Here is a 14,605-nt window from a genome sequence, read left to right as displayed (position 1 = left end):
TACACGAAAAGTAAATTGTATGATTGCAAGCTGGTTTGGGGTTTATACAGTTTGGGTTTTATATCCTGCCAAAGCTATTTATCACATGAGGTACTGTGCAAAATTCTAGGCTTCCGAAGATGACTAAGATACAATCCCTGCCTACGTAGAGCTCACAAAACAGGAGGAAAACAGATAAACTGAGCATTCAGTAAGCAATGAGATGAATTAATAGAGGTGTGGAAAAGTCTTCCTGAAGAAGGCCACCTAAGCATACTTACAAAGGTCAGAGGATGCATCCCTGAGGAGTTAACATGACTTGAACTGACGCCTGAAGGATGAGCAGGAGTTTGCCAGGCACGCAGGCGAGAAAAAGCATTTTAGCCAGAGAAGGGTGAAAATAGCAGATTTGAGAGAATGTGGCATATTCAAAGAATGGCAAACTACTTTTTACATTTGCATTATAGGCTAGAGGGGAAGTAGCAAGCAGTAGAAAGATGATGAAAAATTATGTTTCAAATGATGAAGATATGATGAAAATTAAAGAGGTGGTATCATAGTGTCTTAAACTTTCCCTTTTACAAAAGAAGCTGTTTTCTTCCCTCAAGGAATTTCAAGCTCTTTGAGTCAGAGGTCACTGCCCCTCCCACCTATACTCAGGTACTCAAAGGACTTAGATGGCATAGTGTCCCCCATGCTAAGCAGCCCTCCTCACAGAACCTGTGTGGGGCATGTGCCCTACGAGTGCCATATTGTTCTCCCCTGTGTGTTCTTAGGATGCCAGTATTTACACTCCTAGGATTCTGGTATAGCAGAAATGTCTCTCCTTCTTCTTCTTCCCTTCTTCAGCCAGTCCCCCACTATTTGGGTGAGGGGAGAGGAGAAAAAGCCCTGGCCCGAAGTTCGTGTAATTCAGTTTTACAAAGGCTCACTCATTTAGCCTCTTACGTAAAACAGGGGCTTTGCCAGAGATGGGTATGCACAGATCCCAGGATCCAGCTTCTGTCCTTAAGGGCCTCACTAGCACACTCAGGTTCTACATCCATTCTCTCTTTCTCCACACTTTTCTACTCCATATACATTTCTCAGCATCAAGGATTCCTGACCGAGGGCTTCCAGTTAACTTCCTTCCTGAGTGTCCTCCATTTTCCCTCTGCGGCTGCCAGTGTCTTGGCCTTCGGGATAAATGAGGGGGTAGCATTGCCTGAGACAGAAGGTAACAGGGCCTCTGCTTCCCTGTTTAAATGAATCAAATTGGTCTTCGAAAGAAATCATAATGGCTGGCAATTCCAACCATTCCATAAGTCCATAATGGCTGGCTTTAATGACCACTTTCCCTTGACTGTAAACACATATATACCACACACATACACAAACCACCCCCTCAGTCACTAGAATAACATTCTCTTTAGGGCCTCATTTCATTATCAATTGCTCATCAGTTACTTTAAGGCTTTCACCAAGACTTCTCAACTATATAATAGCGTATAATGATTTTTACCCATATAGAGCAATTCAAGAATAATTCAATTCGCATTTCCTCATTACAAGTAGAGAGTAATAGTAAAGGCTTTCCCCATCCAAAACACAAATGAACAAAAAAAGTCACAATAGTCATCAGAAGGAAAACTAGGCACAGCTGAAATTACACAGGAGTGCCAAGTCCTCATGGTCTCCATTCGCTCAACCTCTTTCCTCTTTCACTACTCCCATCCCATCCAAAGTGGCTCTTCAGTACTCTTCCAAAAGAACAGTCACACGTTGAAGACTATGAAGAGTCATACTCCAGGAAGTAGACATGCCTTGTCAAACTCCAAGTCTGTCACTTAACTAATTGCTGATTTGGAGCAGTTAATTATCTTCTCTAAGCCTCAACTCATTTATCTATAAAATGAGGGGAAATGATGTTGCATAGTTGATATAAAGAAATGATTAAATACATGAAAACACCTGTTGCTCAATAGGTTAATAGTAAATATTGGTTCCCTTCCTGATGACTCTTATAAGAAATGAGAGTATTTTTTCTTTTAGTCCTTTCCTGATTCTTACTCATCTCATAAGGAATAAAGTGTCTGGTGTGACTGGGCACAGTGGCTCACACCTGTCATCCCAGCACTTTGGGAGGCTGAGGTGGGTAGATTGATTGAGCCCAAGAGTTCAACATCAGCCTGGGCAACACGGCAAAACCCCATCTCTACAAAAAATACAAATGTTAGCCAGACATGGTGGTGCTTGCCTGTGGTCCCAGCTACTTAGGACGCTGAAGCAGGAGGATTGATTGAGCCCGGGAGGCAGAGGTTGCAGTAAGTCAAGACTGGGTCATTGCACTCCAGCCTGGGTGACAGAGTGAGACCTTGTCTCAAAAATAAAATAAAAATAAAGTGACTGGCTTTATTCCAACCTTATTTTCCTACCTTTTCACACTTTTCCTACAACAGTTTGTGTATGAAATGATTAAGAGTTAGGCCTTCTCAACCATCCAAAAAAGGGCCTGTAGTTTCCCTGATACCTGTAATGAAAAATAAGTAATTTCTTCTACCTTTGTTTCCACTTCAGATCGGAGACAAATGCCTCTATAAATCCTCCTAGCAATAGTGCTAGGCAAGGCAGAGGGCTTTGTGTTCTGGAGCTAGAGATGCGGCATAAACACTGGTCAAAAATACCCTATCACCCCTATTCCTCATTCCTTTACACATTAATTATATACATGACATGACTTCTGCATACTTGGCTTCTAGTTGGAGGAATTTTACCAAAGATCAGGCACATGCCTCCTCTCCCTCTCCCTCCCACCACCTTAACCCTGGAGATTTTGATACTCCCTTTATGAAAAAATAAGCCATAGACTCTGTATACCCATTCCATATGGCAAAAATATGAAACAAATAAACACAAGGAGCCCCCCCACCTTGTTGAAGAGACATTTAAGAGCCGTATTCCTGTATTAAAGAAAGCCCACATAGCCCTGCAGATCATTTCTGTATATTTCATATCTAAAAGAATAACCACTCCAAGATCAGAGCATTATACATCACAAATGTAGGAAATGGCTTGGCAGATTGCCTGAGCCAGCTTGCTTCATTGGCCATTTAGCCAGAAATAAGACTGGTTTGTTAGTGTAATAGTTTGTAGGTTACTTCTTGCATCTGAGCTTCACAACCTTATTGGAGGATACTGTTCCCATTTTTTAAATTAAAAGCCTGGCATTCTAAAGTTCATTAACCTACTCGGTATTGTAAGGTGGGTAGATTGATTGAGCCCAAGAGTTCAACATCCGTTAGTCTCTTCTTGAGTAAATATGAACGCTCTAGTGTGAGATCCTTGTAATTACTGGAAGTTTAAAATGCTGTTGTGGGGGCCAGGCGTGGTGGTTCAAGCCTGTAATCCCAGCACTTTGGGAGGCCGAGGCAGGCAGATCACGAGGTCAGGGGATCGAGACCATCCTGGCTAACACGATGAAACCCCGTCTCTACTAAAAAAATACAAAAAACTAGCCGGGCGAAGTGGCAGGCGCCTGTAGTCCCAGCTTTTCGGGAGGCTGAGGCAGGAGAATGGTGTGAACCTGGGAGGCGGAGCTTGCAGTGAGCTGAGATCCAGCCACTGCACTCCAGCCTGGGCAACAGACCAAGACTCTGTCTCAAAAAAAAAAAAAAATGCTGTTGTGGGGAGAGGTCTCTGTTACGGCTTCGCCCAGATTCAACTAACTTGGCCACTGCACAGCAACTGTGCATTAACCTTCCCTTCAGCTTCTGACCTGAGTAAAGACTGATGGGTTTGTCCTCGCTCTGGTTGCACTTCCCTGAGTCCAGCCACTCTTTCACTGCAATATGAGACTTTCCACTCTTTCACTGGAATATGTCTTGTATCTTCTATTATTTGAATAAGTAAACTTTGAGATTTTCTAACATAGACCTTTCTCAGGTGTGTTGTTCCCAGAAAGCATTAAATATGTGGAAGTGTTGGCATCCTGTTTTATATCTCTCAGATTGACACTTACAATGTGGCTTAAGTGTCCAACATCGGCTGAACTTTGGCTAGTAAACTACCTTTCTGATACAGAGGGTCATAAATTTACGTAGGAAGCAAGTCAATCATGAGTGCATATATAAGATCAGGACTTTGCCCACTTTTTAGAATGTTATACACTAGAGATGTGATTGTGAGCAAGGTGCAGTGCTCAAAGGAGCTCTCTTTATTCTGAAGAAATTAACAAATAAAAGGCCAATTCAGTGCAATTTGAGAAATGCTGCGAAGAGAGGAGGGTGCTATGGAAACACATCTGGAAGGGCACTTAACATGAGCAAGAGAGGGGAAGATCGTGAAAGAGTTCATGAAGAAAGCGCTGTTTAACCCCACACTTAAAAACACAAATAGATGTTAGTCATATAAGGGAACTCAGAGATAAACCTGTATGGATACTTAGATGTGATATAGCGTGTACAGGGAACTACAGGTTCAGTGGTGTTTGGGGTGGAAGAGCCTAGAAAACCATGTTAAAGAGTTGAGACTTCATCTTAGAGCAGTTGGAGCTATCACATGTTTTAAATGGGGAGTGACATGATTATTTTACTTATTTTTTTTGAAACTAGGTCTCTGTTACCCAAGCTGGAGTGCAATGGCAGGGTCTCGGCTCACTGCAGCCTTGACCCCACCCAGGATCAAGCAGTCCTCCAACTTCAGCCCCCTGAGTAGCTGGGACCACAGGTGTGCACCACTACACCTGGCTAATTTTTCTATTATTTATAGAGATGGGGTCTCACTTTGTTACCCAGGCTGGTCTTGAATTCCTCAACTTAAGCGATCCTCCTGCCTTGGCCTCCCAAAGTGCAGGGATTATAGGTATGAGCCACCACACACAGCATCCATATTTATATTTTAAAAAGATCAGTCTGGGCCAGATGCGGTGGCTTATGCCTCTAATCCTAGCATTTTGGGAGGCCGAGGCAGGTGGATCGTGAGGTCAGGAGTTCGAGACTAGCCTGACCAACATGGTGAAACTCCATCTCTACTAAAAATACAAAAATTAGTCAGGTGCGGTGGCATGTGCCTGTAGTCCCAGCTACTCAGGAGGCTGAGGCAGGAGAATTGCTTGAACCTGGGAGGCAGAGGTTGCAGTGAGCCGAGATCTCGCCACTGCACTCCAGCCTGGGTGACAGAGTGAAACTCTGTCTCAAAAAAAAAAAAGATCAGTCTGGCTGCAGGATGGAGAATGACTTAGAAACAAGTTCTGTCAAAGACGTAGAGACCAGATTAACTTGAACGAGAGCAGGGGTAAGACGGAGGGAGAAACATAGTTTTACTTGGAGAGTTTAGTTTGAGGTGTTGAATTCACGGTGTGTGAAATCATAAATGGATGTGTCCAGTAAGCAATTATGCATACTCTGATCTGGAGCCAATCGAGGGGCCAGAAATGCAGATCTTAACAATGAATTGAGAATTTAAGCCATGCAAGTAGATGATGTCACTCCAAGAGTGAGGAGAAGATGGAGGACAGAGCCAATGGACCAGATGCTCATATGTGCCCTAGGAAGAAGAGACAGGGGAGGAGCCTGTGTGATGTGGCCAGACAGGAAGAAAACTAAGCCAGAGAGAAAACTGGTACCACAGACATTAAGAAATGTTTGAAATGTGCCCTGTCATGAAAAGGTAAGTTAGGGAATTGGAGAGTGCCATGTGAATTCAGCAAGTAGGATGTTGTCGATAAAGCAGTTTCAGTGTGGTGGTGAGTGTGGAAGGCCAATTGGAGAGTTGAGGATGCAGAGGCAGAGAGGACACAGACAACTACTCTAGAGAAGCTCGCCCAGAAGTTTCCAGTTTGATCCACTCCACTCCTCTTTTTCTCATATTCCCCTTCCTGTGACTTTTGAAAGTAACAAGTCCCCAGCGTCTGTCTCATTTCCACTGAATCTCTTTTCTTTCCTGTTACTGATTTAACTCCAAAGTAAAATAAGTCCTTGTCTTTGTTCCTTTCCCCCAGACAGTTTCTTACATTATCCAGAACTCTTGTTTTGCTTCTCCGGGTTACACACAATCTGCCTTATCACCATTTGCCTCATTTTCTTTTCTGGCCCCTTCCTTAATGTTACTTACTCACATTTGCCTTTCACTTTCAAGCAAAGAGTAAATCCACAGAGCATAATGATAGTAATGTCAGATCCCTTTACAAAATGTCATGTTGGGAGCTATGTGAGAAATAAACATAGCATCCAGTCCCTGAAAACACTTGTCCTGACAGTTTGGATGAGAAGACCAGTATTATGCAATGAATGGCTAGTGGACTCTTAAAATCATCTCGTGAAAAAGCACCAGTTAACATGATGCAAACCAAGTGTATAGGTGAGGGTTGGAGAAAACACTGGGTAAATGGAATAAACTTGGGTGAATAATTCTTTCTAGTTTCTGTAACTCTCTGAGATAGAGCTCGTGATATACAACACCAGTATAGGGAATGATTTAAATATTTGCACATTTCAAAACTGTTCCAGAGTCCAGGTATCAGTCATGATCTGGCATAATAGAACATTTATGGTACAGACTTTTTGTCTGTTCTATAGCTAAGTAAGAACACACTCCTATCTGTGTTTTCTCTATTGCTTTCAGTGCCCCTGAGCCCAAGAGTACCTAAAACAATGTATGCCCTATTGGTAGTTAATTATTACTATAGGAATGTAAAGTGCTCATGGAAGAAAAGACAAATATTATTTTAATGTAATACTCATAGTTCATATGTGCTTTGAAAATTAGAAATTGCTGTAAATTGAGTGTGCGTTTTAATTGACATTAAAATCATGAAATTCCTGTTGGTTCTGATGATCCATCATTGTTGACATTTGGATAGTAACTTCATATCCACTTTGTTACTGAGTGAGTCATCTGCTAGCCAAGTGCTTTGACAAGCCTTTGCTATGACACAGCTTCAGAAGTTCTCTCTCAGTTTCTGTCATGGGCTTTGTGTCTGTCCCTGCCAGTCTCTGCTTCTCTCTTGAAAGTATTTTTGTAAGGCTTGTGATGTTATTCTTGTTCCAGTTCTGGCTCTTACAAAACTGAACTGCCCTGGAGATGATTGATGGAATGGTTCAGAGCAATGGGTGTAGGTGGCTGGTTAGTGCATGACAGTGAATTACTTAGAGTTCACCTCTTGATGATGGCAGTCTGCAGACCAGGCTCTCGAGAATCTCTCATGTTTTTTATCTTTAGAGTCTAGGAAACAACTGTTCAAACCTGAATTTCTTTACCTTTACCATGTCTTTAGAAGTGAAAAATCAGTTCATTATCTAAAATGTACATTTGCTGTCACAGATTAGGAACTGTGTCCTTGGTGCAGAATCATCTTTATTCTTTGGCTTACTCGGAAGAGAGATTTTGTTCCAGCTCCCTATACGTGGTTTTTGGTTTTTGTGTTTTGTTTTGGGGAATTGTTTGTTTGTTTGTTTGTTTGTTTGTTTTGAGACGGAGTCTCGCTCTGTCACCCAGGCTGGAGTGTAGTGGTGCAATCTCAGCTCACTGCAAGCTCAACCTCCCAGGTTCATGCCATTCTCCTGCCTCAGCCTCCCGAGTAGCTGGGACTACAGGCGCCCGCCACCATGCCCGGCTAATTTTTTGTATTTTTTAGTAGAGACGGGGTTTCACCATGTTAGCCAGGATAGTCTCAATCTCCTGACCTCGTGATCCGCCCTCCTCGGCTTCCCAAAGTGCTGGGATTACAGGCGTGAGCCACTGTACCCGGCCTGTTTGTTTTTTGACACAGATTCGCACTCTTTCACCCGGGCTGGAATGCAGTGGTGTGATCACAGTTCACTGCAGCTTTGACCTCCCAGGCTCAACCAATAGGTTTTTTAAAAGTTTCCATTGTAAAAGCAGTTTTTGCAGTGTTGGTTGCATCAGGGGAGGGCTTGGTTCAGGCACAGAAGGAAGCCACTGAAGAGTCAAGGCCTCCCAGACTGTGATGACAGCAACCAGCCCGGAGCTGATGTGCCCAAGACTGTGGCACTCAGAGCAGGCCCGTCTCTGTCCTGGTCTCCGGTTGCCCCTTCTGCTTTCTTGTGAGCTCATGGCGTTTTTATTTCCTTTTGTGAAACTGCTGGTTCTGTGCTCTTTTACATGTTGAAATAGCTATTAGGACGAAGCCAAATGATTTTTAGAAAGACACTTAATCAGACATACTTAGCATTTTTTTAAAAAGATAGTCATCAAATTATGAAAAACATTTTTAATGCCATTTTCAAAACCATGCATTAATAGACAATTTAGGACCCAGCTTCCTTTAATTACTAACATTTTTATTTATTTCCACGTAGCTCCAAGTAACAATGTGGTCTCCCTTCCCCTTTTTATGTTCTCTCAGTGGAAATCAAGACCATTTCAACTTTGGTGAAAATTGTTTTAATTACGTGTAGCTATTTTGCCTATTTAATGAGGCATGAAGTAAATAATATATTGAAAACTGGAGTCTTGAATGTGCTTTTCAAATTGATAAGAATTTTAATTACAATGTGGTCATTTTCCAAATTGTAGTTTATCTTACCTGAAAGTACAGTTTTTCAGACTTGATGCCAATTTTTTTGTACATATATAGATGATTTTTATGTTAGTGTGTTAAGATTCCACTTCCCAAGAGGTTTAATTAACAAGCTTCTTAGGGGGGAAAAACTTTTTATTTCATGCTTTAAATAAATTTGAAATAAATGGCATTGTGAAATCACATTCTTGGTGCTTATTGGGACGGTGGAGTGATCCAGTGAATCCTATTACATAAAACGATGTAGATTGCAGGGAACATGAGAGAGTAATATGTTTTTAGTCATCAGTTTCACCCCTCATTTATTTGAGAAAATGGGTAGTAATTAGATGTCGTGGAGCATTTTCTTTTCTTACAGAAAATTTCTTGATTGGATTTATCTTGCTCACTCTTTCACATTTAGTTTGCACAGCAAATAGTCCTTGTTTTGAAATGGTTTGATTACAGTAATTTATCCCTTATTTCTTCCTTCCCAATTCTACCATTTAAACACTGTCTTCCCTTCAGTGAAAAATAAAGATGTCAGAATGAACTTGGTAGGATAAAGTCATTTTTTTAATCCAACTGTCAACCGTAATGTTACCACTCTGCTCTTGGTTTTTGCTCTGTGTGTGTGTGTGTGTGTGTGTGTGTGTGTGTGTGTGTGTGTGTAGTTGGAACTTTATTTTTCTAGTAGGAATTCAATATGCTGAAAATATTTTAAAGTTTGTATTTTGCCTTTTTAAGAAAAAATGGTAAAATTGTATTATCAACTAGAAAAGTGGAAGCTTCTTAGACTTAAAATTTTTCAACTTCAGTTTAGCCCTAATTAAATAGATCCTGTCTTCCACTGATGCCCCATGTAGTGTTTTCCTTCCAATGTAAGGTAATCTGGCAGTGTATATTAGAGTTTTGGAAACTACCTTGGAATAGAGTCCTCTTTTAAAATAATTGTGCAGTTCTTCCAAAGTGACAATTACTGTTAGCTTTTTCCTAGGTCTGTAATAAATGTTGCATTAAAAATTTTTTTTTGCATTTTTAAGAACAGTCTAAGAATGTCATCCTTTGAGCTTGGTTTTAAATGAAGTTATCAGCAGATAATATATTCGAAGAATATTTATAGTGGCTCCAAATGAGACAGTCTAAGTCATTCAATAGTAATAGCTACCAATTGATTTTGTGTTTCGTATTCACCTATAGCAGTTTGTTAGACGTTGTGATATAAATGTGGAGTTGAAACCATCCCAACGGTTACGTAGAAGGGCATGCAGAACAGGGGATAGCGAAGTAATGACCAGAGAGGTAGGAGAGAAACCAGGAGAATATCGTGACAAAAAGCCAAGGAAGAATTTCAAAAATCAGGGAGATGTAAAGGAATTGTAGGTTGGCACTGGATGCAACCATAGCTGGAGACCTTAAATCTGTCTTAGCTACAGTCTGCGCAAGTATGTTTATTACTTTTGTCAGCAATTATCAACCCAAGTAATGATCACATAAGGGAGAATAAGGGTGGGACTTTTTAGTTTCAGACTGGATGGATAAGAAAAGTAAGGCATAACCTAGCAAAAAATCCTGAATTCTAAGATTAAAGGAAAACCTGTATGTGATTCCTAAGAGAAAAAACAAGAAAAAGAGAAAATAATCAGATTGGCATTGGACTTGTACTAAACTGGAAGCTAGAAGGTGGTAGAATCTCCAGACGATAAGTAAAACAAGTGAAGAAGGCTGCAGCCTTATGTTCTATGCCCAGTTCTATACCTATCAAAGAAATGAAAGATACTTGAGGATAAGAATAAAACAGTATACCACCTACCTAAAGAAAATACTTGAGAGAAGAGAAAATAGCAAAGGTATGAGGGGAGAGAGGTCAAGATGGAAAAAAGAAAGAAGCAGGTGAGCAAGGAAACACAGATGCAGTTAAATATATGAGGGGAGACTCAGAATGTATAATCTAAATTCAAAATAAGGTTTCTTGAAACAGAAAATGCATAACATGATAATTTTAGTAAGATTGCAGAACAAAACATTTTTCAAAGTCTTGTTGATGTGGGTGAGGAATAGATAAATAGAGCATTTTCTTAAAAGAAAGACTCTTTTAAATTTCCATCTTATATGACTAAGCATTTAACAGGATAAAGAAGAACATTTTAAGTAATAAGTGGCACATAGTTATAAGGAAGGTGATAGTTATAAACCTAAATGCACCAGACAACATAGCAACTAAAATATATATAAAAAAGCTATCAGAAATGCAACAAGAACTTGAAGTGGAAACGGTTAATATACTTGTCTGAAGGGGAGAAACTAGTAGAAAAAATGCTGTAAGGGCAGAGGAACTGAGTCAGTAAACTTGAATATAAATACACATTCATCCCTCAAAGAATAAATTTTTTGTATGCTTATGCAACATTAACAAAAATCAAACATGTAATTGGCCACAAGAAAAACCTTACCAAATTTGGGAAAAATAGATTTTCTAGACCTTATTCTCTGGTCATAAACCAATAAAATTATGAATGTATAATAATATATAACTAAAACTTTGCCTTAAATTTGAGAAACACATTCTTTGATGTTGCTAAGATTAAAGAATGGATAAAAATTAAAACTACAAACTATCTAGAAAGCATTGAAAAAATACTTTTCGTTTCCAAACTCTGCTACGCAGTGTAACCCATACTCAGAGGAAAAATTGTAACCTTAAATTCTTTCTTAACCAAAGGAGAAATACAGAAAATAAAAGAACTAGGTAATCATCTTAAGAAATTCAAACAACAATAAAATATTAATTCAAAGAAAATAGGGAAGAGGAATTAAGATAAAAGCTTAAATCATGGACCTAGAATATAAAAAAAAGGTACACACAAATTTCTAGGCTAACCTTTGTGCAAACTCAGTCATTTGTGTGTTAGGGGATCAGTATGCATGGAAATGGAGGTGGCATATAAATTCCCTAAAGTGATTTTGGCCCTCATCATTTCTCCTCATTCCAGTTGTTTACCTACCTCATGTTTTTGTCTGGAATCTAAGTTATAGCACATGGAGAGCCAGATATGCCGGGTTCTGTTATAGCGTAATTATAAGGCTGGAGGGGTTTTGTAGTCATGCTGCCTCTAGTTGAAATTCCTACTCTAATGAAGATTTCCCTGGAAGGAGATTTGTGAATATTTGGAATGCTAAATTACTGAGAAAAATCTCATTTAAAAAACGACAAGACAGATCTTAAAATGTAACTAGATTATAGTTTTATGAATTACTGGGAATTATGTAACAGGTACATATAAATATCTTGTGTTTAATTTTTTAAATTCTCCTTTATTCATCATACCACTCTAGAAGACTGTCATTGTCAATAGCAGTTCTTAATCTCGGAGGCTTAATAAAGTAAGACTTGTTGCAATCCCAAAGTAACAGTTTTGTCATTTAATATTATAAATGTGGATAATCTTTATATTACAGCTGGTATTTATATCTTATTGTAGAGGGAAAACCTTTGCCTCACAGCGTTGTCACATTAAAGATTATTTTTGACTCAGTTTGAATTGATGGCAGTAGTACCTTTGAACTATTTGTTTTGTGGAGGGGATAAATGAAAGGGAGGGGAATTATGGAGGACTATCATTGTTTTTCTGAAAACTGGTAAAAGCAGACTGATAAGAAATCAGACGATATCTTTCTTTAGGCTTTTACTGCTAATTAGAAGGTGATGTGTTGTGTGTGTTCGGGGGTACATGTGTGTGTTTTACAGAAGAAATGCAAGTTTAGCGTCATATCTTGTTTTTGATAAAATATGGGAAGGAGGAAGCGGGGCCTTAAACTCTAGAAAATATCTAACAGTTTGTAGCATATGTGTTTACCTATTTTTCAATTTTATGATAACAAGCTAAGCTTTCACCTGATTATTAAATTGATTTTCCTCTTTTCTTTCAGCCAAAGAGCTGGAGTAATCATTTTACTTTACTATTCATTTTTCTTTTGATAGTATAAGTCTAAACAGGCCAATCACAGTGGCTCACGTCTGTAATCCCAGCACTTTGGGAGGCCAAGGCAGGTGGATCTCTTAGGTCAGGAGTTTGAGACCTGCCTGGCCAACATGGTGAAACCCTGTCTCTACTAAAAGTACAGAATTAGCTGGGCGTGGTGACATATGCCTGTAATTCCAGCTACTTGGGAGGCTGAGGCAGGAGAATCACTTAAACCTGGGAGGTGGAGGATGTGGTGAGCCGAGATCGTGCCATTGCACTCCAGCCTGGGCAACAAGAGTAAATCTCCGTCTCACCAAAACAAAACAAAAAAAAATTAGTCTAAACAGAAAGTAACAGGTAGTATCTTTAGAGCAGAGAACACAATGGCATTGTTTTTACCCTCTGTATAATTCTGTTGACAGTTATCTGTAAGGTGTTGCTTTTATCCATTTAATCCTGAAACCAAATCACACTGTTGGTCCAAGTCTCATTTCTGTTCACTATAAAATGCGTACGATAGATATTTCTGCCTTTGGCCTTACTTAGCTCCTTATTTATCTCAATTATTATATATCAGTTTTTTAAAAATGCCTCTTGGGTAGATGTATTTTCTCATTCTCAGCAAATTTTTCAAACAACATGATGTTCTATAGCATTTATAAGGTTGTTTTTAATCACCATTCATTTCATTTTTTTCATTCACTTGAATTTTCTAAAAACTTTTTTTTTAGTTTTTGCTTTTAAAAATTTAAGTTGAAATCTGATCGTGATTTTTGCCTTTATTTTCTTTGTATCCATCTGTAGGACGAATACAAGCCAGAAAAGGCCTTGTCTGAAGAGGACTTGAAAAACGCTGTGAGTGTGCACCACGCATTGGCATCCAAGGCCACGGACTATGAGAAGAAACCAAACGTGTTTAAACTTAAAACTGCCGACTGGAGGGTCTTGCTTTTTCAAACTCAGTATGTTTTGTTGGTTTTTATTTGATTTTGTGTTTTAGTTCACTTAGCACCACTTTATACCAAGGAATAAAATCAAGTTCTGCATGGGAAATTTTTTTAGTTGGAATCAAAGTCATGAACTGCTTTCATTAGTGAGGTAACTGCCCAAGAAGATTAGAATTAAAAAAAAAAAAATAGAAACCCAGGATTTACATTTTTGTCTGTTACATAGTAGCCCTTTCACTTTTAGTCAGCCACTTAACATCTCTAGAATTCGGTGTCCTCATCAATAAAATATGAGGCTTTTAGTAGACAAGTTCTATCACAAAATGAGTAAAATAGACCTGGATAATACCATTTCTCTAGGTCTTTCTCCTACCACATAGTTTAACCTCTGAACCTCAGCTCGTCACTAGTGTAGGGGATAATGTTTATCTTACAGAGTTCTAGTGAGGATTCCGTGAGATAAGTGTATATAATACCTCACACAGTGCTTGGCACATAGGAACTGTTCAATAAATGTAAATGTTTATTTTATTTTTTTGTTTCCCTTCTGAGCTCCAATAGTCCATGATTATACTAGAAGGAAAAGATGTCATTCTACTGTGATCAAGGAAATGGGATGAATTGCCAGTTGTAGGAGGAAGTTGTAAGGAAACAAGTTGCCCCGGGTTTTTGAGTGTGGGAATGGGACGGTTAACATCACGCAGGGACCCATAGCTGGATGTATAATTGCAGCTATTAGGCATGAAGAAACTTTCAAATTATTCTAGTCCCTGATTTCTTAAATCAAAAATACCAGATGTAATAACTAAGGAGATCTAATTACTTTGGACAGAATTGATGCAAAAAACAGTCCAATGAAATAATAATGGAGCCAGAGAGATCAGCCTAGAGAGGGTGCCGTGAGGAGCTGACATTTAGCGTGGTCACAGGTTAGTTAGTGTGGTTTCTCTCAGAGTAACTGATGAAGGAAATGACTTTGGCTTTTTTTTTTTTTTTTGACTTTTTATTTATTGATTATGTGTATGGTAGATAATCCGTCCTGATTCATGATCATTTCTACCATTCATTTATGAGTTTACAAATATTTATTAACTACTGTGAATCTTGGGCTTTCTGGATATAATGACACATACATTAAAAATATCACATCAGATGATTTTCACCTCCTCTCAGGTGGGTTTTTTTAAACAGTCTTATTGAGGTATGCTTTACATACC

At 39.1% G+C, this 14,605-nt stretch overlaps 1 protein-coding gene across 6 annotated transcripts in view; it reads left to right on the top strand.

The window, feature by feature from the left end:
• Positions 1 to 14,605, top strand: part of PSD3 (pleckstrin and Sec7 domain containing 3) — a 704,060-nt gene that overhangs the window by 644,726 nt on the left and 44,729 nt on the right. For all 6 annotated transcript variants that reach the window (XM_017961820.3, XM_021942810.2, XM_021942812.2 and 3 more), the window contains one exon: positions 13,246 to 13,403. In XM_017961820.3, the coding sequence (XP_017817309.3) occupies positions 13,246 to 13,403 (158 nt within the window). The remainder of the gene's footprint in view (positions 1 to 13,245; positions 13,404 to 14,605) is intronic.

This window comes from Papio anubis, chromosome 8 (assembly GCF_008728515.1).
Source record: "Papio anubis isolate 15944 chromosome 8, Panubis1.0, whole genome shotgun sequence".
Lineage (NCBI taxonomy): Eukaryota > Metazoa > Chordata > Mammalia > Primates > Cercopithecidae > Papio > Papio anubis.
Note: the sequence above shows the minus strand (reverse complement) of the source record. Positions and strands in the feature narration are given on the sequence as shown.